The sequence below is a fragment of the Anser cygnoides genome, chromosome Z (genome assembly GCF_040182565.1).
Source record: "Anser cygnoides isolate HZ-2024a breed goose chromosome Z, Taihu_goose_T2T_genome, whole genome shotgun sequence".
Lineage (NCBI taxonomy): Eukaryota > Metazoa > Chordata > Aves > Anseriformes > Anatidae > Anser > Anser cygnoides.
This window is the reverse complement of record NC_089912.1, coordinates 18,318,186-18,346,151: the sequence shown is the minus strand read 5'-3', so window position 1 is coordinate 18,346,151 and position 27,966 is coordinate 18,318,186. Positions and strand designations below refer to the sequence as shown.

At 36.2% G+C, this 27,966-nt stretch overlaps 1 protein-coding gene across 4 annotated transcripts in view; it reads right to left on the bottom strand.

The window, feature by feature from the left end:
- The window catches only part of COMMD10 (COMM domain containing 10), a 120,299-nt gene that overhangs the window by 34,799 nt on the left and 57,534 nt on the right, over positions 1-27,966 (bottom strand). The window contains exon 6 of one of the 4 annotated variants that reach the window (XM_066988703.1): positions 1-27,966. This exon is cut by the window's left edge and continues 11,102 nt beyond it. The exons of the other annotated variants lie outside the window; for them this stretch is intronic. Coding sequence (XP_066844804.1) covers positions 27,958-27,966 — 9 coding nt within the window. The 3' untranslated portion in view covers positions 1-27,957. 4 annotated transcript variants of the gene reach the window in all.

Here is a 27,966-nt window from a genome sequence, read left to right as displayed (position 1 = left end):
ATTAAAATAAAATTATGCAGAAACTGCAGTTAGATTATGATATTTCATGCTACCTACATAAATTAATGAAACTTTGAGACAATTTACCTTCGTTGCTTCATAAAATCCCAGGTTCCCAAACTTCTTTGAGTTCTTGGTTGCTGACTACAAGCAGCTCTTAAATTCTTTCTGGTTGAATGACTGCAGTTGACAATACAACATACTGCAATAATTTTAGAACAAAATATAACTTTGTCATAACCCCCCTCTTTTCTACCCTGACCACTGTGGTTTAAACATGTCATGGTTTCATAGCCTATAAAAAGCAGGAGGATCAATTGTGACAGGATTACAAAGAAAGCAATTTGTTCACACAAATCTACCCAGAAGTCAATGGATACCTTGGAAAAGAAAGACATCAGGATCAAGAGCCTGCAACAGCAGCTGCTGATCAGCCCTGCTGTCACTCTGTGATAGAGGAGATGAGAAGAAAAGACAGTCCTTCTTTCATAATCCCTGTAATTCTCAACTAGGTGGTACCTGGGCTTCAATGATGGTTTGTTCCTGTATTTCTAAAGTACTACACTAGCAGCTGCAGGGGTCTCAGTCAACCCACAGGATTCAGGGAAAAAAACAACTTAAGTTTGCATATTTTGTCAGCCTGAATATGTAATCTTTAAGAAATGAACTTTTCGCTTATCCAGATAGGTGGCCAAGAGAGTCTTAGCACTGTAAACAAACGCTGTTTTTCCATATGCATATTTGAAGAGCAGGGCATGAAGAGAAGGGCACTGTTGTTATGTCTTAGGAACAGAACCGTAAAACAACAACGTATGGTACAGGAAGGCAGAACAGAGAACTTTCTTATAGCAAGGACAGTTTACTACTTTCGTTATTACAAGAGACTGACAAAAAGAGCAATTCTACTAGCAGACTTCTAATCTTCTAATGCTATCAAAAGGAATTTTGATGGAGTATGGTGAAAGACCAATATAGAGTAGAGTTGGTACAGCAAAAAAAAAAAAAAAAAAAAAAAGAAAAAAAAAAAAGCACACCACAATCACTTTATTCCTACTGAACAAGGGTTTGACCAAAGTGGTTCATTTGTAATGCAGAGAAATGTAAAAAAAAATTAGATTTTCAAAAAACTAAAATACATACGTTTTACAGTGATAAAAGCACTCCAATATTTTTTTTTAACCTTCTACTAAATAAACAAATTGAAAGAATTAGTGGATCTCTAATTCACTTGTTTTAAGCCTCAAACTGTGCCCAATATTCTCACCAGTATAGCTATTTATCATGAACATTTATTGTTGCTTTATCAGGAAGGCTATTCATACAATTTCAGAAACACCCACTACCATCATGTGTTTAGAAAATCCATTATTAAAGGTAAAAACTGATCCTAAAACCTGTGGATAAATATTAGGTGCATACTTGCAGCATCTGTTCAAATTCTTGTATTGTGTCCTTTTAAACATTTTTGTCAATTCAAGCTGTTCTGAATGATCTTATGGGAGCAATCCAGTAATAAGTAACCTGTTTGTTAAGAGTTTTCTTTTTAATAAAAATGAAATATTCTTGTGGGCATACACACTTTATGTAAATTCCTAGCCCAAAGCAAATTTATTTGGTTAAGATATACTTTGGTGGATCGGAGGGGAAAGGGAGGAAAGTAAGAGTTTTTAATGTACATGTTGAACGAATCCTACAGCACTGTAGATTAAAAGAGCTACAAGAGTAAATGAAAAAAACAGTCTCTCTCTCTTTCTGTCTCTCTCTCTATATATATATTCAAGCTTTCCAGAATGTCTAAGAATTTACCAAATATATACTAGTATTGTAGGTTTGTGCATCACCTACAGCATAGCATGAGGTTAAATTAGCTATACAGCCCAATATTTTCTTCATAACATTTACCTAACCACAGTTCCTATGTTTAGTTCTTCCTTTCCCTGAAAGATGAAATGGCTTGCAAACACTTTTGTTGACTGTTACCCCTTGATTCTCAATACTAAAGGCTGAAGTCTTAAAAGTGGAATTTTTGAAAAAGCTAAGGAGATTGTAAGAGTAGTAACTTGCCTCACACATGATTTCATAACTGCAATTTATGTTTTTCGTTGTTGTTGTTGTTGTTTTAATTAGAATCTTAGAATGCTTTGGGTTGGATTGAAAGGGACCTTAAAGATCCTCCAGTTCCAATCCCCTGCCATGGACAGGGACACCTCCCACCAGACCAGGTTGCCCAAAGCCCCATCCAGCCTGGCCTTGAACCTCCAGGGATGGAGCAGCCACAGCTTCTCTGGGCAACCTGTTCCACTGCCTCGCCACCCTCTGAGTGAAGAATTTATTCCTTATATCTAATCTAAAACTACCCTCTTTTAGTTTAAAACTGTCACCCCTTGCCCTATCACTGTACTCCCTGACAAAAAGTCCCTCCCCAGCTTTCCTGTAGGCCGTCCTTAGGTACTGGAAGGCTGCTGTAAGGTCTCCCTGGAGCCTTCTCTTCTCCAGGCTGAACAACCCCAACTCCCTCAGCCTGTCTTCACAGGAGAGGTGCTCCAGTCCTTTGATCATCCTCCCGGCCCTCCTCTGGACTCATTCTAATACTTCCACGTCCTTCTTGTGCTGGGATCCCCAGAGCTGAATGCAGCACTCCAGGTGCGGTCTCACAAGAGCAGAGCAGAGGGGGACAATCACCTCCCTTGACCTGCTGGCCATGCTGCTTTTGATGCAGCCCAGGATATGATTGGTCTTCTGGGCACACTGCCGACTCATATTCAGTTTTTTGTCTACCAGTAAACCCAAGTTCTTCCCCACAGGGCTGCTCTCAATTCATCCCCCAGGTTGTACAGATCTTGGTGACTGTCCTGACCCAGGTTCAGGACTTTGCACTTGGCCTGCTTGGTTCATGCACTTGACCTTGAAGTGCATGTGAGCCTGTCTCTCAGGCCTGTCCAGATCCTCTGGATGGCATCCCTTCCTTCTATCATGTAAACTCCACCGTTCAGCTTGGTGTCATTTGCAAACTTACTGAGGGTGCATTTGATCCCACCATCTATGTCATTTAAAAAGTAATGGTCCTGATACGGGAGTATCAGCTTGACTCTTAGGATATTTTTATTTATTTTTAAGCCAAGGTCGGATGCTTTTTACTTGAGAGATAATTTGACTTTCTACACTACCTAGGTTCTACTTTCACACTCCAAATGAAAATGTATAAATCACAAAGTAATGTTTTCTTCTGGCCCTCTATATACACTTCTGGAAAAAAGAAAAAAAAAAAAAGACTCTTCTACAATATAAAGATGTTTCCATCAAAGAATTAAATCTGAAATCTCATTTTAAAATATTATTCATTTTTCAAAATATCCAATTAATTAACAAGTAGGTTTTAAGCAAATCCATCTGTCCGTTCCAGAAGACAATTAATATCTTTGCCCAGAATATTAAATCTTACATGGCCACAGAAGTACTGACACTTAATTCAATGCTGTACCATCTTGCTAGAGGGAAAATATAGAGCAGCTCTTTTGTAAACTCTATTAAAAATGCATGAGGTATTTTTTATTTTGGAAAATTTAATTTTTTAATCCATAACCCTTAAATGTCACACACATTAAAAACCAATGTGCATTCTAAACAAAACAGGTCAGAACCAGGCAGAATATATTAATAGCAATTAGGTTATTAGCATGGCATCAGAATGCTAGTCTTAACATGAGTAGGTCACATGTCTGTACAGCTAGTTGACTGACAATATGAATTTTCTCAATATGCAAACCTTTTGTCCCAAACTACATTCATGGCAACACTGATGCACGTATTTTATGCAGACATAAGAATGCAAATAAGTGATATTATTTTAAAAAAACATTTACCTGTTTTTACCCAAGAACAAGTGACAGATGCCAAAAAAATAAATTAAACGGGGAAAGGTGATGATTAAGGAAATCTGGGATACAAAATGCAATTTCCTGTGTTACGAACAACTTCACAAGACTTTAAGAGAACCAGAGCATCCCACAGGAGTATCTGGTATTGCCATGTAACTCTGAGATGCAACCTTGGAGAAGGAAGCCATCTTCTGCTGCAATACCACAAATCAAAGGATCTGGAAAATGGAGGCAAATTTAATCCTATACTTCACTCCAAACCCAAGGAGGTCCCAAAGCCACAATCAAATTCCCCTTAAAAACTTACTTCTCGAACTTGAAAGCACCTAGACCCTCCAGAAAAAAAGCACCTGTTGTCACACTCTGCTACCCATAACTTTCTATATATTCCATATATATTCCATCAATTTTAATTAGTAACCTTTCTTCAGACTTCCTCTTCTCCTTTTGTCTGTTTGCAGGCAAGTACTTTAAGCACTCTCTTTCAAATGATCTGGGAGTGTTGTCAATGATACCTGAAACCACTTCTTGAAACAGGAGGTCTAGCTTTCAGAAATTATCAATTATTATTCATTTTTTAAAAGTGTAAATAGAATACAGAAAAAATCCATACACGTGTGCCTGTATTACTGAATAAATAAATAAATAAATAAATAATGGTGAAAATATACACTTTGCCATTACATTTTTTGTTTAGAATTAAAGTAATAGACTCAACTGGCTCTTCATTTTAACACAAAACCTGATGAATTCGAGAAAATCAGATAATGGATGAAACACAAGTAATTATGGAACAAAGATCTGCAACATGAAAGGTAGTAGAAATTAGTATATTTTACAGTTTCCTTTAAAATATAATTAGCTTTCCAGCCCCCAATGTTCCAGTTCATATCCACATCGATTCAGATAAATGTTATGAAGATTTTAAAAAAAAATGAAGGGCTGCAGCAGCAGACTAAATCCTGTGTAGGTGCAGTTCCTCTTACATGAATAGAAGACAGAAGAGAAGCGAAATTAAGCAGATAATTATATATTGAAATCTGAACATTTAAAAAACAAAACAAAACAAAACAAAACAAAACAAAACAAACCATTCTTTTTCAGATTTGTTCTATATGTTCATTCCCATCAAGCACTCCCCCGGACTCCGACCGGGTATCTTGTGCCTCATTTGCATTTATCTATTTAATAACCTTCAATGGGCATCTTTGCACAAGTTTGTCCCATATTTCTTTATACTTACGTAAAATTTTTGCACCCATGTTTTTTGGCAAGGCTTTCCAGAGGACTATTACTTCTTATGTGAATATATCGACACTTCAGTTTTGATTAAAAATATGTATATCCTGACATATCAACTTCTTTAAAAAGTTATTATGAGTCAATGACAGTTGTATTCCTAATCTCAGTAAATGTCTTCCCTCCATCTGTTAATTGTCATGCTATTGTCAAATTGAGTGGAATACATTAATGCACTATTTAAAGGTTATACTACATTTCATCCACTCCAATTAAAAAAATACATATTATATAATGCAGTAATAAGGGATTTTCTTTAACTACCAAGGCATCTTCTCCGTTAGTTCAGTTTTTCTCCATGTCTAGTCCAGCTTCTCTTTACTGAAGAAACAAGTTTTCTCTTTAAATGGAGACATCATCCTTTGGGAGTCTTTTACTTTCTTTCAGAAAGAAGATGATACTGTAATCTGTTGGAGTTAAGTATGATATGAAGTGGAAATGATCTTTAAAAAAGCATGATTTTCTGCCTTTTAGTTGTGATCAATATACAATTATTTAAAGTAAGAATCACATGTTGATTCTTCAAAAATAATAAATTTGTATTTGATTATTATGAAATTAACATTAGTAATGAAAAAGAATTCCTGCTTGCCATCAATCATCCTGCAAACATCCATACTTTCTTCATTTTTTTTCTTCATCTTTCTTTTTTTCCAACACATGCATAATTATTTCAATTTTGCATTCTCATTCCCAAAGCTGAGAAACTCTTCTTTTGTAAAAAGGTGTTGTCCCTTTCATTTAGGGATCTCAGAACACTATCTGAATTGAATTACACATAATTACAAAATATAGTAATTGATTCAATTACAGTTTCTTCAGAGTATGTACTATCGCACCACTTTGCAAATGTAAATAAGAACCCAGTAACTCCTTTTCTATTAATTAATTGTTAATAATTTATCAATTACTAACTTTTAATAGATGTGTAACATTCTCATTTATAGTAAAAATAAATTTAAGTAGCAGCAGGACTAACTACTGAACATCAGTCAGACTGCAAAAATGACGTAATTGATTTTTTTCTTGCCCACAAAGTGCCTTCTCCATTTCTAGACTGCAAAATATTCTTCCTTCCTTATGCAAAACCTTGTGCAAGGTTATCGCTTTAATGCATCTGCTCAGCCTCCTATTTAATAAAAATGTGGTTTGATGCTCTACTATAGAAACCTCCCAGCAACCTGCTACAAAAAGATAGACTCTGCCTAAACACGTCTATATATATTTCAAAGGTCTGTATATCTTCACGTGGCAGCATACTATATTAAGGTAAAAGCAATTTCAATTCAGTCAAATCTTGTAATGACTTGCAATAGCTGCCAACTACTTAAGAGCTTACGTTAAACAAACAGCTGATTTCTTTGTATATGCTACAGGTTAGATCCGCACAACTGGAAGCAGTTCAGCTGACATATTAAGTAATATTATTCATAAGAGTAAACTGGGTAATATAACTAAACTTCTCCAATGCATGAAGAATGCTGGCTCTTTGGTAGAATTTAGATGTTACGTTCTCACAATAGCTTAGTTCTACCTAATCAGTACAAAGTTGATCTAATACTATGCAGTAGAAAGTACGGTCACCTAGACACCCCTGAACTGAATGTACTATAAATTAGTTTTCTGTCCTCCACCAAAACTTTGGAGAAGTTTTTTTCTATAACAAAGCAGTAACTTCTCCTCTGAATTTAGCAAGTAAATTCTTATTTATTGAAACCAAAAGTACTTAATGTGAAATAATGCTTATAGCACATAGAGCCTTAATATCCACCAAATTGCCTTACCTTCTTCAACGTGATCAAGGAAACTTTACTGTTGGCTTTTTTTTCCTATTTAAATAGGACCTGAGCACCTAAAATTTTATCTAAGCACAACTGAGTAGTGTACTTAAATTTACAGTAAGATAAGTAAGATAAAACAAGAGCAACATTTAATCATCACCACAAGTTAACTGTTTAAATCCAGATTTATTTACTTTCTACAGCTCTATCTTTTTTTCCCATCACCAGCAATATTATGTGCATCATTACAGTTATTTAAAAAAATCTACTTATTTAAGAACAATGACATATTTTCATTGCCTTTAATAGAATTCTCCGATTTCAGTCTGCAATTTTATTACACTACAACTAACACCACTCCAACTAACAGCACACTATTTAGAAAATGTATATATTTTAATTATTTCTACTGATTTTTGATATTAATAAACAATAGGCAAGATCATAATTGTCCTAATATGGAAAAAAAAAAAAAAGATATGACAGGAACACTATAAAAACACAGTATGCTCTAATGAGTGCCTTCATGAATCTTGAGTCACAAAATAATATTCAATATTTAAGTTTGATGTTCTGCAGTAAAGCTGTGTGTGGCAGGAGAGAAAAGAGACATAGAGGAATAAAGTCTACAAGAGACATATACTACATATAGGGAAACACTTGAACACGATGAAAATTATTTTTTCTCCCTGAGTATGTTACAGCATTTTCAGAAACAGTATCTATACTTATTCACTTGTTTATGTTAGCAGTAACAGTTCCCTAAATTTATCCTGGCTCATGCCTCCTATGCTTATAAAATTCAACACAGTTGAATTTAGCACAGTTCTAGTCAAAGATTTTGCCACATCTCTTCAGCTGCCTATGTAACAGTCCTAAACACAGATTGCTGAGACTATCTTCACTCTTCTCTTAAACTTTTCTTCATTGACAGCTTTGGGTGGTTGTTTTTTTGTTTTTGTTTTTGTTTTTTCATCCTTTCTTTGCAGCAATGAAGAAAATGAAGAACTTGCTGACTGCACATATTGCCTTAGTCCTTGTCTTCAAAAGTAGTTGAGTATTTGGTAACTCCACAAATTTATTGGCTTTTGTGTTATAAAGAACAGCTCAACATTTGGATGGTTTACGATTTCATAGTGTGTCTGAAGAGTTCATGCATAATACATTTTTTCTGAGATTCATCCAAATAAAAGAAATTGAACTAACACCAATCTGTGATGATGACATGGACATCATCTTACCTGGAGAATTTAGTATCACCTCAAAAGTAAAGTAATTTTACCACTGCTCCAGATATCACTTAGAATTCTACTGCAGTAACAGCTTTGAATGTTTAGAAAGTCCAGTGCTCATAGATAGTCCTTGCAAATCTTCTGCCCATATACACTGAGAAATACTATATTTAGACTTCCATATACTCAAGAATAAAGCTGTGCAGTGTGTCTAGAAAAAAGAAATAGAATACAGATTCTAAGGAGCACTGAGCACTCTGTGTTTAACACCACATCTCTGGGGTAATCCCACTAAAGCTTGCATTCTTTGTACACCAAATATACAGATCAGTAGTGGGTATAAAAACAGGGAGAAATTAAAAGCAATTAATGATTTGGGTGCTTGAAGATGGTTTGTACCTGACCTATGTATTCTTTTACACTTCAGGATTCTTGAAGTTTCTTACAGAGCAGAAATACAGCAGCATTTTAAACATCAATGAGACAGAAAGCTGTTAGGTTAAAAGAACATTTGAACTAAAACAAGTAAGACATGAATAAGCCAAATATTCAACTCAGACTCAAAGGAAGGTTCCTGAACACTACGACACTGAAGCCTGGAATAGTCTTCTCATCACAGTAATGGAGCCAAAACTCATAACTAATTTTATAATGAAGATCACAGAATTTATGAAGGAGCTGTGTGACGTAGCAATGTAATGGAAACGAGGAAATAATCAATAGCCCAAGGTATCACTTAGTTCCAGATTCTTAACTGTGATCTGAAGAGTGATGCACTCAGGACCAGAATTCACTTCTGAGCACGTTATCAATGGATATATTACAACAAAGAAATCTTCAGAAGTATTAGATACTACTAGTTTCTCAAAGCATGCTAAACATTAACAAACATTAAAAAAATAAGCCAAAAGTCCATTGGCAGTGAAGGCTAGCTAGTACCACAAATCTCCCATGAATCTTGAAATCACGCAGCTCAAGACTTAACAAGCAAATGTCTCCCATATGTCTTGCTCCCTGCCTATTGTTTGCAGCATTGTTGATAATACGCCCAAAACTCCATACAGCTTTCAGCTCTACTTCCAGTACAGCATTAACAGCAACACGCTCCTTAACTTCATCAAACCTACACAATCTTAGAAGCAGCTTTGTACTGTTGTGGATCAATGCTATAGTGTATCAGATGGTCACACCATCCATTTGTTAATTTTGCTTTACTATTTTTGACAGCTTGTAAGATAAAAATTTACTCTGTCCAGAATCAGTTTAGTGTACCCTAGATTTGAGATTTTAGTGCACCCTAGTGTACCCTAGATTACTGGGTACTCTAGCCAGCATCTCTCCTACACCTTATTTTCCACCAAACATCCTAAACCATGTTAGATACAGTGATACCAGAAATAGCTTCACAGAATATTGTATATTGTCACTGTGAAACAGGCACAGCAGGTTACTTCACTGAATAATCTCTTTCATTAAATTTTTAAGAAGTGAAATATCATGAGATGATTCATTCCTTACAATTTGTATTGTTTTGTAAAATAATTTAAAAAATTGAGTTCACTGATCCATGTTTTACTTTTTCTTTTAATTCTTTTGGGTACAAAGGGAAAAAAGTCTTAAAGTCTCTGAGAAGCAGTTTTGTTCTTATTTCTGCATTGTCCCAAAAGGACCAATCTGCAGCTAAATGAACACAGGCAGAATATTTAATTTTGGTACCACCACAGGACTGATTTCCATACAATAGAAAAATATGCACTGTCAGATCTTGTCCTAATGCAAAATCTGCAGGCCTCATATCTGTTTCCATAATATCTCATCTCTTACCTCCTACTGCCTGCATATCAAAACCCCCTGAAGCTTACTTTATTCAAATTTTTCTTTAAATGAAGTCTTCTGATGCTTCTTTCAGATACACACCAGAAACTAATTTTAGTTTACTTCTTGTGCCTTCACTCTGCAAATGGATATTTGAAGAACACTTAAACTGTATTGCCTAATTTAGGAGATTTTGCAGGAGAAGGATCCTTTCACACTTCAGTAATTGTATATAACTAAACAATCTGCACTTGATTGAAAACAAGTTTCATTGTTTTTAATGAAAGTTTGCTTTCATAAGTAACTAAGAAAGTTTTCATAACTAAGTAAGGAAACTCTGCCATTCCTCAGAAATCACAAACTGAGGACTTGACTGGGGCACATTCTGATTTCTAACCAGCAAACTTCAAAAATAAAAAAAAAATGTGTACAAATATGTAACTTTTTTTTTTTTAAGAAAGAAGAGCTATACGCCAAACAGTAACAAAGCTTGCTTCAGATTTCTTGTAGAGTGTATGTTTGTATGAAAAACCATGCAGTAAGTAGTACATTCACATATTAATGAGGAAAAGCACTAAGAAAAATGAGATAAAAGGCACGATGCAAATTCAAGCGAAGCAGTTTATGGAAGTGACAGCTTAGGATCAAGCTTGAATAAATTATATTTAAAGATGAAAAATAACAGCAAAACTGTGCTTTCAGAAATATTTGGAAAGAAACAGTGCTACTTAGCCCAAAATGAGTTAACACTACATAGAACCATTAAAAGTAACTTTGCAGACAAATTATATTGAGAAAAAGAGAAGAAAAAGAAGCAGCACGTGTAAAATATAGATTTAATACAGAAGATGAGAACTGTAGCAGCACGTAACAACAATCTAAAGTTTCAAACATCTCAACGCATCTTGAAATGGTAAGGATATTTTACTCTGTACTGTATATTACTTGCAGTTGTTGGTGAAAGATTTACAAGATAATTTCTAACTTTTTTTTTTTTACTCTTATCTAGTTGACTTTTCAATATTGTCATCCATTCTAAATCCACATTTACTATATCATAAATTGCTTGATGTGGATGTTTGTACTCTCACCTCAACTTCAACTCACAGGACAACGAACTATAACAGCATTAGACCGCAGCATGTTCTTAGAAGTAAAAGTTAAGGGACTTGCAGAAAGATGTTCGAATAGAAAGAAGCAGGGCGGGAAGTGGGCCTCTGCCCTCTGGCTTCCTGCCACTTGTTTCTCCTATCATGCCATCTTTCCTTCTTTCGAGTTAAATCTGCCTTGCCACATTACAGCATTCACTTTTCAAAACATCCACTTTGGGATCTGGCATTTCCAAATAGAAATATCAATCCTAGGCAGACATGAGGAGAAAGAGAGGGAGATAATTTAATAAGAGTAGCAATCTGCTTGTTTTTATTTGTTCACTGTTGATGCACTTTGGGATATATCATTTAATTAATATTACACAAAGATAACAGTTGTGCTCAAGGTAACCTTTGTGAAAAATCAGTCAAGAATATGCATAGGGATCTTGTTTAGATTGCAAAGAGGTCTCATCAGCCATATCTTTACAACATACATGGACCCAGCACAAACCATTCTGCCTTTCTCTGGTATGCTGGTAATTAAAAAACAAATAATTAATTGAAATTAAGTTATTATTATTAAACTGTAATTGAAAACAAAAACAACCTTGAACCAAGAGCTTAGAAGTGGAAGAAATATTCAGGAACAGTAGTGTAAGCATGAAAAATGCTTCAGATTTCAACTGCTGTATATGAGCATAACAACTTGGGTGACACAAGACCTTGCAAAACCATTGCTGTCACCTGCAACAGGCTAAATTAGGATTAAACTATGAGGAGGCTAAGAATTATGTATATTCTCCTTCCTTGTCCTTCACATTTTCAAAAAAATCCAAAATGAACTGCAAAACCTTTTATGCAGTTTCAAGTTCCTTCTAAGGAACCAAACACCCAAGTCCTGAGTTTCTTGTGAGTGTTTTGGTTTCCAGACCTACCCTAGACTTCACCACAACAGTATTGTAACCACGCAGATGAAAAGGGGGTATCATTGACTTCTACCTGCCTCAATTCTCTTTTCTTCTCCAGGCAGAAAGGCTGTAAACTTTTAATAAGGCTGGCTAAGATTGTTTCAGTACAGCAACCTTCTGCTAAAAAGTGCTGATTTGACATTTCCTGCTGAAAATTTTGATTCTGAAAAAAGCTTAGCTAAAAACCTTTCTGCTTTTCTGACAGCTCTTCTGCCATCTCTTGGGCATGAACACCATCAAAAAAACAAGGCTACTGGGGTTTCCCAGCCCAGATTTTCCACCAATCTGTCCAGAAGGCTGCTGCAGAGCCCAAGTACCAGGACACCCACATTTTGGGACTTCCCAACCAATGACATCCCTGGCTGGTGAACTCTGAAGACATTGGGGTTTCTGAACTCCAGGTATATCACAGCACTACAACGGGCTGCGGGGAGCTTTGGCTTCCCAGATGCTGCCAACAGGCTGCCTGATGGCTAGCCAAAGCCTCCAGGCTACCAGCACTTCTGGGTGGCAGCTGGCCAAACATTTGCTGCTTTGTCATACAGGGCGAAGTACAAAGTCGTGCAGGTTATCTTGGAGTTTGACATGTTCCTGGGCAAGAAACCAAGATCTCTATCTGCATGCTATTTTTCCATACCTTGTATTAGACAAGAACAAGGCTTTGTAGTTGTTACAGTCCTCAGCCTTCTTGATAAAGACAAAGGGGAAGATAAAGACAACTGCCTTTTGTTGCAAAGGACAAAGCACAGTAAGTAGCTGTTATTTCTCACTGTTGGTGGGTTTTGTAATCATATAAAATTAATATGAAAGAAGATGTAATAAAGTTGTCTTTTTTTTTTTTCCTATTGGAAATTGGTTTCCTACTCTCCAAAGTGGAGGGTTGGACCACAACTGTGGCATTCCCAACATGCCAATTAAAACTGGGTTGTGAACACAAAATCCAAGCTATTTTTACTTACACTGCAGTTAAAACACTTAAGCACGAAAAGACATTACACGTACTATATGTTGTATCCAGAAATCCTTAGCCATTCTGCCTAAAATACCCAAGTAACCAAATGTTTAAGGTAAAATCTAAGAATCAATGAATAAACTACTCTTCGTAAAACAATAGACTACTTTAGGCATTATCATATAAAGAGGCCTAGGTAAGTAGGAAAAAAGTCTCATAAACAACTTATCTGTTGCAATGTGAACAACACATAAATGGCTTTAAAAGAGTAGTAAAGTCATTTTCTGAGCACAGCCAGTAAACCAAGAAAAATAAAGTGGTTTTCTTAAGTAAGCCTTGAAATGAAGTAGAAGTAAACCGTGCTGAAATGGATGAGAAGCTGGCGAGGTGTCCAGTAATGATGCATTTAAATAAGCAATTTGGCTAGAATTTGCAGTCATCTGTGAATAATTTATCAAATTGAGTAAAGCATCTCAAAAGCCCACACTGGCTATAAACTGCTGAATATTTTTGCTGTGTTAAAGCTAAGTCTCCCTCACTTTCCATTCCTTTTCTTCTAAATCCATAAAATGAATAAGAACATTACTTTATGCTGCCTAGATGACAGCTGATTGTAGGGTATTCGTTTTATTAAAAATATTCCTGAATAAAGACCATAAAAATGGACAAAGAGTGTCTTATTTCTCTAAGGTAAAAAAAATAAAATAGGAAAAATGCAAGTAGTAAAGCATCACATGCAGTAACACTGACACAGCATACTCTGAACTGCCAGATTTCTATACGCTTTATGCAGCATGCTCAATTCCTGAGACTCGGGTAAACTTCTTTATCTCATAAGCCATATAGCCTCCTGCTCCCAATTCAGCAGCCTAGGCAGAACCTGTATCATAATACAATATTCACACACTAACCACCCGTAATTTAAAAATAATAATAAAAAAAATAAATGAAAATGAAACAAATAAACAATGAAAACACCAGCAGCAGTAGTCTCTTCACCACGTTCCACCTTTCCATACTCTTCAGAAACTGAAAAGGAATCTTTGGGTTCCTTTTAGAAGAAATTCAGATACTGAATTCAGACTCATTTCTTTTGGTTTGACATTTGAAGGTCCTAGCCTCATTGGAGAGAAGAACTGTTGCAGAAGAATAAATAAATAAAATCCTACTAATTCCAAAAGAACTCACTCTGTAAGAGAGGTCTGAAAAACTTTTATACCGTATCTCTATCTTATGATTAGGAGAAATGTATTTATTACTATGAACTGTCCACAGCCATCACAAAGAACCTTCTGCCTCTCAATTACAAGGCACTTTTACATTCATACCATAGGGATTTTTGTCCTTAGCAAGCATAGTTACCTTGAATGCAGTGATAAAGAACAACTTATCTCAAACCTTGAAATATAAGGTCCCTTCTTTTCTATTTCTTCTTGATGAAGTCTAGCCCTCACCAATATGCCTTTGACCATTTACATAAAAGTCCATATGCTGGCTCCCTGTCTCTAATATGCTGCAACTCTTTGCTGTCTGTCAGCAATGCTGCTCATCAGAAATATCTTATTTCCCAAATTCCAGCAAAAGCTGACACGGCTCCAACTTACCAAGCTCCCACCATCCCCATAATTTTCTGTTATACAGCTTCCAGCAAATGAATCCGTTCACCTTTTTTATTGTTTAGCCAGTTTCCAGTAGGAACTGATCGGAAAAAAAAATAGAAAAAAAAATAAATAAAATAAAATAAAATAAAATTCATCCCTCAAAATTCAGGCATTCCACTTGCTATCCATTTCTTCCTGTTATTATCCCAAAACCTTGATGCCCTTCCTGAAATGGAAAATCCCTAGAAAAACATGTCTCTGATTGGTGAAGCTCACGATGACCTTAGTTGCCATGACTCTCCTCAAACACTGAATGCCAAGGATGAGTAAGAGCACACCAACATGTTCAAAGCTTGATAAAACTAGTAACTCTAACTAACAAATATCCAGAATACTCCATTTGTCAACAAAACAAAACAGCATAGCACAGCATCTCACTAGAGAACTGTGCTCTAAGATTAAGAAGAAATTATTCTTCCTAATTAAAAATAAAATAGCAAAATCCTTTTACTTTACAACTTTGAGGACAGAATACGGAAGAAGACCTAAAGGCCCTTAATTAAAATGCCGTGGTTTGTTTTGTTGAACAAAGCCTTCAGAGTAGTGAATCCATGTAGAACAGACCTTTATAATATTGCAGTTAGCAAGACAGAAGAACTCATGTTTGCATAGGAAAAACAGTGTTTCCTACATATTTTATTTTTTTTTTATAATAAAGACACAAAAATATCTGCCTGCTCGAGAAGGAAATATGGCATGTTTTTCTTTGGGGATCTCTAAGTAAGTTTCAGACAATTTCTGCTGACTTAACCTGGCTTGACAGTATAGATCATTACACTGATTTAAAAGAATGTTTAAATTTTAAGTTCTGTAACATATATATAGTACTAAAAATAATCTATTCAGACAGTATTTCAACTGGAATGTGTTCTATTAATGCAATCTATATGCCAACATTCGGGGGATAACAGAATAGGAGCATGATGTACAACCCCTCAACAGCTGCTCTTAAAATGTTGTATTTGAAACGCATCGAATGGAATAAAGAAATGGAAATTAATACAATCTTAACTCATGGATACATAGATCATGAGTTAATTCAATTAAAATGTGAATAGAATTGTGTCAAAATGAAGTATAATGCTGTACAAACTTCCTTCGTCATTCTGGTTAAGTGAATTAAACTTTTCTTGATGTGTTCTCACTTGAGGCTCAAGAATCTATTACAAATGTCTAAACCAAGACTGGATAACATATGTCTTGTGGCTTTTTCATATTATCATTTTAATTTTCAAAATATCTCAAGAAGTGAAAAAAAGCTGAAGATGAAAATACTTCTATAAAATTAAAAAAAAAAAAAGAAAGAAAAAAAAAACAATTTAATTAGCTGAGAAACCAGAGCTTTGTTAAAAGTAGTAAATATAATAAAGAAGATTATCACTCAGACACAGAAGAAAAAAATCTCTCAGCATGCCTTTGAAGAAAGGATATTTAAATTCACCAAAAGATCAATTACCGCTTGTGAGGATAACTATGAAAGTTAATAGAGAGCATTGGCAAGCATTGTACTCATAATAAGCCAGCAAAATACCATGGATAAAGTAACTCAAAATATTAAGTCTTCAGAGACTCTGGCTCACCAAAACACAACTCAATCACATACAGAAAACAAACAGAGGAAGGGCATATATAACACTCTGGGAAAACGCAGTAAAGGAGTTAATATTCAAACCCTTGTTATGGTTTGGCATTAACTGAGTACTGAAAACTCAAGTTCAACGAAAGCATTCTTCCTGAATTGGCCGCCCTTAAGATTTCCCCTTACAGCACCTCATGTGCTAACTCCTTCTTCCTAGACTCTCCTCCATCTGAATTACAGCCTGTAAGGACTTGCTGAGCCATGCACACACAAATGAAACACGAGAACTTCAGCAGTTTTACACTTGAAACTAAAAGCTTTATTCAGAGATTCCTAGTGCCTTCTTTCAGGTTTTCCTACGAGAAGTGAAGAGAGAAAAAAAAGTATAAAAATACACTTTTAAGTCTGATACTTTTTCAATGTCCCAAAGCTTAGTTAATGGAGTTCAAGCGTGTCAGTAGTGTCTCAGATGCTTTCAGATCATGCCTCCGACAGTCAGGCAATGAAAAATAATGTACTTGTCATCCCTGTAATGTGGCCTCGGTTATGAAGTCAGGGATCTGCCAACAGTCCCTGGCAATGGGTCAGCAACAAGGGTTCACAGATAGGAAAACCTCTGCAATTAGCAGAGGTTGTCCATCCTTTCATTTCTTTGGAGCTTGGAGATGAACTCCTGAAGAAAGCCACAGCCTGACAAAACCATACAGGAGTGATAGCCAGGAGGCTGGACTAGAAGATGGTTCTCAGGGGCCTGAAAATTGCTACAAGATATATGAATAGAGATGTGAATGAACTAGAACAATGCATTATTGTCTATGCTGCATTCACACATTTACATTCCAGCACATATTTGCAAACACCCTAGCTGCATTCACTCCGTTAACTCTCAGTGTGGTAACTAGTGGAGTTATTAGTGAGAGGAGTCTGGAAGAGCTGCATCTTGTGATTTGAAAAGAGTATATATTTATCCCAAGGAATCAAGAATGCCTCCTTTCAGGGCTGAACTGAATTGATTGTGTGGGAATGATTCAGCTACAAAGGTTCCCTAGAGATGAACAAAAATGCCTTCGTGTCATGGAATTACTAATAGCCTACTGGCATATATGACAATGAATTCAGAAAGTATAGCAAGGGGAAAGTGAAAGGAGCATCTCAGAATGAAACCCCAGGCAAGTCTGGTGTAATTTGTGATGAGTAAACCTTGTGCTGGGAAAAGCCCTAACTTGTTATACCTACTTAAAGTCCAGACTTTGCCAGGGAGAGGAGGATGTGTCACCACTTTGCCCCACGGAGCCTAGGTGTTCTGTGCCCAGAGCTGCCAGGGCATCTGCAGAGGCAGTGAAAATGCAGCGAAGCATCACTGCAGAAAAGCAGAATGAAAATCCTTCAGTGGAAACTGAACACATTAAATCATGCACTTTCTGGTTTCTAGAGCCTTTTTGTATTAGCTACTCTATACACCTTCCAAAGGTACACCAGGTATTCACCAGTGAATAATTTTAACCCCAAGTTAGCCTATCTTTTATTCATTTATATCCTTGGTCTTCAACGTAACAAATTTCCTGGTAGGCCCTTAATTCACAGGCCTAATCCTTCTATCCCCATACTTGGATTCTTTGAGGAGAGGCTTCTGAATACAGAATGCACTAATTACTTGTTGCCCTTACATCATTCTCCCATTTTTTTGTTGTTCAGCACTGCACAGTCCACACTCTTGACGTATCCTCCCAGAGGCAGACCTTAGCATCAGCTACACCAAACTGCAGAGCAGAGGATGCAAGAACAATGAAGGACCAATTTGGAACAAGACTGTATTTTAAAGATTATTAAAGAGCAGGAACCAGCTGTATGAGACGAAGACAGATAGTGGTAGGACATGTGCCTAGGCAAATTCTGATTTAACATTCTGTTGTTTCAAGTTTATTATGCATCTTCGGAGTTAACACTGACCTGTGTTTGAATGTACACTGAGATTTGCCTGTACATAAGCAACTACTACAGTTAAAGTTCATGAGGAACTACAGAAATAGCCCAGTTAGCTTTTCACAGCTTGGATAAGGTCCAAACCATCCGGCACCACCCTGATTAATAAACCCTTTATATTAGTAAGTATAACCTGCTGATTTCTTCCTTCTTTAAACTAAAAGAATTCCATTAATTAATAGTAAAGGATAAGCCTGTGGGATATAAACAGCTGACAGCCAATGCCTTCAGGTGCACCTCTGTGTGTCCCAAAGGAGTACCCAATCCCATGCAATCCAGTACACGTACGAATACTAGAGGCCAGGTGGACATTGCAAAATGCTGTTAGCCAAAACACAGAGCACTGAGTCTGCACCCATTTCTCTCTCCCAGGGTGGGAATCTCTCAGTCGGCAGGAGGAGACCTTTCCCTGCCTTACAGGAGCACAGTGCACAGGGACGGTGCCGGCTCCAGCCTCCTGCGGCACAGCAGTGCTGACATTTGTTGCTGTCCTTCGGGTAACGGCACAGACGTGCTCGAGGAGAAGTGAATAAAATCTCGTAACAGCACAAAAATAAACCCTATTGGACCATTTCCACCAGAATAGTTAACGTCTGAGCAGGAAATCTGGCAGACTGTTGATCACTCGTAGGAAATGAACAGCTACTTGGAACCATCAAGTCTCAGAACTTAAAACCTCCAGAGGGGAACAAAGCAGGTACCGCTGGGTTTCTGCCTAAGAAAAAGGGAAGTACTCTAGTATCCATGTATATCAGAAGAAAACACTGTTGCTTCATTTCTTAATTTACTCTGTAAGTCAAAACATTGCAGGCATCCTTGCTCACACAACAGGTAAGTATGAACTGCCAGCAGTATTTCACAACCACGAGTTTATCAAAGTCCTGTATTTAAGAACATGTGGGTAGCCAAAACAAAAAGTAGCTTAATTATAGCAAGTTGGTGTCCCAGAATATCGGTTATTGTAATGAAATACAGTTAACTAGATCACACAGATAACACAGACACAAGGACAACAATTCCTTATTCAACTATTTGCTGTTGTTAAGATTTATTCTCTTCTGCCCTACTCATATTGTATGTTCCTAGCTTCTGAGGGGATATTAAAAGAAAGTTTCTCCATTACTTTGCTTTCACAGTAGATAAAGCTTACAATTTAACAATGACAAGAAACAACTGGAATAAGTTCAAACAGTAGCTTGGGTTGCAAACACAGAAAATGCGGCTTCTTATTATATTATGCTATTCTTGTTCAATTTTAATAAATACTCTAATTAGAAAAAGAAACAGCTCAACTACTGTATAAGGCTATTACACTCTTCCTGTTTTGTACAGATTTATAGTATTTGGAAATCAATATGACTCGAGTAGCACACAAAGTACTGAAAATAGAAACACCCAATGGCTCAGCAGGATGTAGCATCCTTGAACTTTCAAATGAGATTTATAAGAAATAATAATTCCTGTAAAATATGAAATATGCCACTTTATTGCAAACTATAACTTGTACAGTTTCCAGAAAAGTTTTATAATTACCATTATAAAATGGCATTATGAGAAGCAGTATTCCAACTGGTCAACACAAGGGGCACAATTCTAGAACAAATAATTATACGTCGAGGCATCTACTGAATCATATCTCTCACACATGTTACTGCCCTTTGATAAATCATAACAGCCACACTGATGAAAATGCAAGATTTTACATAATTCATTAAGGACATTATTATTTTTCTCGCTCCCTTGTTCTTTCATCAAATTTGGGGGAAATTTCCTGCTCCAAGAGTACTTCTTTTGCTTGCATGACACTATTTTCTTATAATCTAACTGAATGTATTCCTTTTGTTTATTTATAGCCATCCCTGCTCTCCTGTCTACATTCCCATATCACTCAGTGTCCTGTGATCCTCAGGAGACTAAGTCATTTCACTCCTGCTTGACAATAATGATCTAAAATTCAACTTCTTTAAAAAACTTCCATGCAAAAGAATCTGATTTGCAGGTTTTTTTGTTGTTGTTTTTTTTTTAATCCATTATAACAATGCACACAGCACCATGTGGCTCAGAGAAAGGCACAATTTCAAGATGAAATCCTATTGTGTCAGTTTATTCAGAGGAGGTTTGGGAGTTTCTGAGTGGCAAGGAAGACTAAGGAATTATAATTTCTTACACAAGGGACCATTCAGGCTTACTGAGGTAGGAACAGCATCACATTTATGAAATATTGTTCCTCTTGTAAAACAGAAACTCCCATGAACTTGGACAGTCTCCTAGGCAGCAGGATTGAAGCTGAAGCATGTTGCCATCAACCCTGTACCCCAACTCTCTCTGCTCAGGAGAATCACAAAGGGGATTCCACAGGAATTCAGGCTGAACAGAAAAACAAGCATTTCCACGCTTGCACAGGGGACACTTTCTCGTAGGAGTTCCTGGTTCTCCTCCATTTTTATTTTGTCAATCATTTCACTCGTAGTCCTTCTCATACATCCTTGGAAAGGCAGTCAGCATCCAGAGAAAAGTTAAACGATACTTGATACCAGTCATCCTTACCATTCCTTCTATACAGGTGAATTTCTCGGGTTTTGCAACCACTTGTATCTTTCTCTTCAGAATCAAAGAGGTATATTTTTCAGCAACAATTAACAATAGTACTTTATGCACTATCCAGTCTGCTTCAGCTTCATATTACACAATAAAGTTAAATTATAGTTTTGCCTTCTAACCTCAGTTCAGACTTAAACACAACAAAGTATCTCAAGAGAGTCAAGGGACCTACAACATGCTGAAGAGCAGAGTGAGAGACAAGTTAAGTGCTAGAAATTAGGAAAAAAATTATCTAGATTTACACTGTTATTAAAGAAAAGCTGAATTTCTGAACATAAAAGCTTCACAAAGTTAAGGTACATTTATGTTACTCAACAACCCACCTTTTAATATCTTTATTTAAATACACAAAATGCTAAGAAAAAAGAATTCCAAAAACTAAAGAACAACAAGAATAATCATTTAGACAACATGGTATATATTTTTAAAACTTAAAAAAAAAAAATCAGAAACTGGGCTACATTTGTCGTCAATTTCCCCAACACTAAAGCACAGATCTTGTGATACTATTTTCAGTATGGCAAATCTAAAACACCGGTCTTACTTTTGTGCTTGAACATTCCCTTTGCAATGCAATATCCATGAAAAACATATGCACTAACATGGCATAATGCTTACGCTGTAAGAGGAATACTTATAATACTACTGTTCGCAAACTTCACTTCTGTAAAACTGCCAGCCTCATGCACTGCTTGTTTTCCTAAGACCAAAAATAACTTCTTTTGTCTGTTCTGCAAGGAAACAGCTTCAATCATATTTTAGTAAATAGCTTGACTTCTTTAATTAGACTGCATTTCCAATATATTTAAAGCGGACTTCACATACTGATTTCTTTTGGCAGAGCAAAAGAAAAAAAAAAAAGTCATCCTTGTTCTTTGTTCACTCAGAAGTTTCAGTGGCAAGAAACTGAGTATCTGCGGGGCTGGTCTGGCAATGCAGTCTCACACCAAACTGAAAATTTATCTATAGAGATGTAGCTCAAACACAGATCTTTGGAAATACACCAAGGCTTACTGTACTTTCAGCGTACTTTTAAAAGATCATTTTGAAGATGCAAGAATGTGCTGCAACTCACCAGATACCATTTCCATTGCAGCACTACAACTGTATATTAACTACAGCTTCACTTCTAATTGAACCACTAGTAAATTATTTTTTTAAGTATCTGTTTAATATTGTCATTTGTTTAGACTAACAATTTGGCCGACCCTAAACTGCTCTGAATTAGATGCTTTGAACGTCCAAGTCTCTCTTGTTCTCAAGTATAGAAGTAATACTACCACTGTATGTACCAACATACATCACTGGAAAAAAAAAAAAGAGAGAAAAAGAAAGCATAAACTGTTATTCCAGTGAGGTGATCAATGGATTAACTTTGCTAGTTAATAGTGAACATCAATTCTATCTTCTAATCCTAGCTGCTTCACGCCAACAAAGAGTATAAAATTCGATCAATTATAAATATGTTACTAATCCCATTGAAGACAGAAGTATCACAGGTGTAATGTTAAGCACACATATATACTTTGTTAGACTGGAGCTCTCACATGTTTACATATAAGACAACAACGAGATCTTACTGGATCAGGACTTGAATGGCAAAGCCTAACATTTCTTTAAGACGGATCAGGACAACAACCAAAAAATCTGAAAACTTGAATCCCAGCCAAAAGAAGAAAACAGATCTGGAGTTCTTTTCTACTGTTGAGTGAATAAATAATTTTCTTAATGAGCAGAGAAAGAAAAACTTGAAAAAATAATAAATTGATACTAATTATTATTGTCAGTGGATTGTTTATGTGTATGTCTGTGTGTACACAATTGTGTTGTCCATGTAAGACTACTGCATTTATAATTTCTCTGTCTTATACAGACTCTTTCTGTCAGATACTGCGTGAGCTCATTTTGCAGCTTTTCATTTAGTCAGGGATTTTCAGGGAGTAGTATAGCACATCCTACATTTGAAATAAGCAGCAAAGCAATTATCTTCAGTACCTCTACTCTTTCTCAAACTTAGAAGAAAACAAATAACAGATTCAGTCTGGTAATGAACAAGAACACAAACACCAACTATTACAGAAATGATGCAAGATTTACTGTTTTACAGAAAACAACTAATCAGAACAAGAGAAGAAGTCCAGCTATTAAACTGCTTGAACATTTTGCAAGTCACAGCATCAGGTACTGGTAAGACCTCATCAGAACTGCTGCATGCAAATCTGGTAATCCATTTGCAAGAAATATGATTCAAGTTGGCACAAAAACAGGAAAAGGATGCTTGGAATTTCAGGGAACTGAAAGCTTATTTGTATCAGCAACTAAACCTGCTTGGCTTACATAAGGATTGCAATACAAAGACAATTAAGTTTGCTCTTTAAAAGTCAGAGGAAGTGTCATAAAAAAACAAACAAAAAAACTTTGGACAAAACATGACTCTTACAGAAAAGGTAGGCAGAGTTTGAAAACAGGGCATAAGTCTTCAGGGTATAGATTCTGGAGAACCTCCTACTAACAAAAGCAAAGGTAAACCACCTAACTAGAGTAAAGGCACTCTTTGGTGACTATACATGTAACTGCATCACACATCTAGGAGATGTCTTTCAGTTTTGTTCTACGCATACCTATTTTTGCCTTAGGAGTATGTGCCAAAGCATACCACAAAACCAGCACAGACATTCAAATGTGTAGCTATAAAAGTTGCAGTGGTACATACAATAAAGTACCATGGCCTTAGTCTTAGTTTCTACAGTTTATTACTCTGCTGTGAAAACAATTAAATGTCATGCTACTAACCCCCAGGATGAATAGAAAAGAATTTATTTCAATTTCAATAGATGATTTAGCAACTCTTGAATCTGATTGCTAAAACAAAATTACATTAGCAAAAATAACAGGAATTGAATAACTGGGGGGGAGGAGGGGGGGCTGTCTGACTTTGGTAATGAATTTTTAAAAGTATGTGGCTTGCTTTTTAAAAGTAGAAAATGGGAAAGGATTACAGGACGCTACTAAGCAACCCCCAAAATTATATATATCGATGTTTCCACGTGATTCTCTTTCAAGCTAAGATCCGGAACATATACCCATTAGCAAAGAAATGTGTTACTCCAACATCTGAACGGTTTTAGATGTAATGAATCAGCAGGAATAATACATACAGCATTGATACACCAGCCCACTCTTCTCCTCTGGGAATAGCACAGTTCATACAAAAAGCTGAACAACTCCTTAAAAATCTACTATTGAGTAAAACTTTGGGAACTGAAAAAATAAGGTATTGTTCAAAATGGCAAAGCTTCACAAAATGAAACCACAAGCATAGCAGCTGTCATAATAGAAACCCATATGAAATTTCTTTGCTGTCGGTTTCTGTGAAGAAATACAAACTTTCAAGGACAACATTTGGATAATAACCTCATGGAACCTCTTAAGCATTCCCTTTACTCAAATTTCTGGGTATATTTCCCTGCACTGTAACAAAGGTATTATTCTTTTTCTCACACTTGTATACACAGTAGCTGGTAACACAAATAATTTCTATACATCACGAGTTTGAGTTATCATTTGAATCACTGCATTACTGGGACCATCATACATGTTCTGAATTTGTAATGTTCAGCCAATTTCTAAAGAAACGAGCTTATTTCAACCTGCCTTTGAAAGAGATAAAAATCTTTATAACCCAATTACAAGTAATTTATGAAACACATGCAGCTTTTTCTATCTTGCATGGTTTAGGTCCTTCATTTAATCCACGTACTGCCTCTGGAATTGATACAAGGGACTGCAACAGCATCTACTGCAGCTGAGAGCAAATATTCCCACCAACTATTGTGCCAGCAGAAGCCAACCCACCAGGCAGCAGCAGCACTCAGCTACACGGGCACTGGCAAAGTACACAGCAAGGTCATGGTGACTTTACTGCCCACAGCAATCTATTGTCAAAGACAAGCGCACTAAGTGAGACAGCTCCTCGTAAGGCACGAAGCTGTGCATTACTGATTCAATACAAGAACACCATGTTTTCAGAAATAGTAACAGAAGCTATTGTGATATCAGAATAGGAAGTTAAGATCAGACAATGAACTCAAGTTGAAAGAGAAGAATTAATGAGAATGCTGTTCTTCAACATCAAATGACTTTGATGACAAATAAGAAGAATAAAAAGAATCGTGGAAAACAGAAGACATGGAGAAAAGTATTGCTTAGCCCAAAAGTTACAATTCAAGTCTGCCTCAGAATTAGCCTACTGTGCTGAACAAGATGGATCTGTATATTTTATCTATTAAGGATTCTTAGGTAAAGAAAGATGGTATCTCTCTTCCATTTTGTAGAGAAAGTGTTTAACTCTACCCTGATGGAATGTCCAACAGCACTTTATCACCACAGAGAGCCAAGGACTAAGACAAGGATCTGATTTTTAAAATAGATACTGCTCTCAGGGAGACAGGCTAGTGAGATTCACTTTGCAACTTAAAAATATAGAACAGTAGCATGAGCAAAAGTCTGTTCACCATTGTTTCAAATACGTTCCATATGGCCTTTCAGGATAACTGTGTTCGTATAGCTGTTAATGAATGAACAAGAAGACTGAAGAGAAAAACACCTTTTATTAACCTTCAAAAACCTAAAATGCACCTTTCAGGGCGTATGAAAAAACAGACCTTGGCAGCTTCTACTTACGATAAATTATGAGTTATAAACCAGCATAGTTTAAGGTTTTCTGGAAAAGAAGCTGCCTTCAATCTGCAATTTCTGAACTCATCTGAAACTAAAAGTATGCCAGAAACATGTCAGTTTGTTTGTTTGCTTTATATTGTAATTAATTAATTTACTTATTTTAAATCTGTTTTGCACATGGGCAAACTCTTTGGCGAGGGAGGGGAGACAGAATTTCCTGTAACTGAGTTTATTTTTGCAACAAATACTACGCTGATTCTTAGCACAATTTTACACTCATAAGAATAACAATGCTTTTGTTTCCTTATCCTTCTAAACACTAGTCTCTACAGTGATTATAGCTAGATAACAAGCTTTAAAGGATAGGAAATTCAAACAGTTCATAACAGCAAAACAAAAATAAGGCTACTTGGCTTTTCAGTAACAGGCCTGGATTCAAACACAGAGACCTTTTTCATTTAAAAAATGAGACGTGAGGCAATCTTAGACAATCTTATGCCTTCATTGGGACAATTCTATGCTTGTGACCACAGAGAAGACATCAAGCTAAACACTAGGAGAGGTACTGCCTTATTGGGTGAAAACTCCAAATAAGACTACACTTCATTTTTATGCAGATCAAGTTGACCACTCTATATTTGAGTCTTGTTTATACAGACTGGGTTCTAAAGTGAGCTTTTTCTTCACATGCTTCTAAAGAGGACCCAGAGCTCCATTTACAGTGACATGTCTCAGCCATTTGGTTGATGCAAATCTGAATGGATAACAAATTATGTATCTTGCAGCCACTGATTCCTGAGTATCTGTCCTCACTGGAAAATTTTCTTGGAAATGTAATATAATGACACACACAAGTACAATTAATTGCATAAGACTTTTACTGGGGCTAACAAATCACTTCCTTGACTTCAGAGTTACATGACATTTGAAGCATAATCCAGAAAAGATATTTACACTCACAATTTCTACTCTCCCTTGTTTTTTCCCTCTCTCATCCAAATAACACACAGATATGTTATCACTTTTGTTTTTCTGAGATTCCTGCCATAGAAGATCATTTACTCACAGCAGATGAAATCTGTGTAAGATGTAGAAAATACTAGTTGCTCTGGAAACTCTAGTGGTGGCTCAGCTTATTTTTTAATGAGTTTCCTTACAGACATGGTAGATTAACTTATATAAGTATTCATTTCTTTCTGTAAGTTTATTTGGAAAATGTGATCTGAAACAAAATACAATAAATACATTCAAAATGGTCCTAGAAAAACAAGAATGCTTGGTTCTCCTTCATAAGCTCTGACCCCATGACTAAATATGCATCCTTGCTCCCACGATAACAACCAAGAATTCTTTGATCTTCCTAAACCAGTTTTTGTTCTTTTCAGAGAATTTCCAATGGAGAGATTTGTATTATGGCATTCTTTCCTGAAACTCCTGTTTGTTTTTTGTTTTTCCCAAGGAAAAAAACGAGTCTTAGAACTTTTTTTCTCTATGGAAGAGTGACCTCTGCAGTCAGTCTCTGCAGAGCTCTTTATGCTGGTCTTTAATCTCCTCTTTTTCAGTGTCACGGATTTGGGGGCAGAGAGAAGGGCGTGGAGAGGAGTGAAAAAAGGATGGAAAAAAAAAAAAAAGATCAGTCTCTCAGAATTCTGATATTGAGCATTTCAAATGTAGATAGTTTCCCTCTCCCCTGCCTTTACTACAAAATGAAATGTGGTTCCAGATTTTGAGGAGAAAAACAAACAAAAAAACCACTGCCACCAAAGGAACCATGCCACCATGCCTTCTTCTATAGTACTGATATAACTTAAATCCTGAAATGTTCTGTCAAGAGGATCCTAGTAACTGCTCTAAATCTGTGAAAAAGGATTATGAACTTACTGAGGATCACAAGCTGCATCAACAATGGGATGCTGCTGCCCCCTCTAGTGCATTGACAGCACATGGAGGTACATTTCTTCTTATTTTTTTTTATTTTTGTAGAAGTGAGGTATCAGCCAGCACACTGTGCCCAGTTTCATTTACTTACTTCTAATGTAGGCAAACAAAGAGAGTTCAGATAAAAGCAGCAGCGTGAAGTTATAAAAAAGAGAAGGAACGTGACATTAAAAATTTGAAAATATGTATTTGTTTAGAATAAAAGAGATGATCAAGTTCATATATTTGATATATGCAGAAGACTCTTACAAAAGGGATCTATATCCCATGGCCAGTTCATATAGTAAAACCTAGCAAATAGAATATAGAGCCAATATTTATATCTGGAAAGGAAATCTTTCCAGCTTTACAGATATCTTACCCCAGTATATAATGTGTAAGAAACTTACAGAATTTCTGCCACCAGGAAGTGTTAAAGAACAGTTAAGAAATATCTCCCGGGGAAGGCTTAAGCACAATTCATCTTTGCATCAATTTGAATTTCTTTTCCAACCCGTCAGTTACA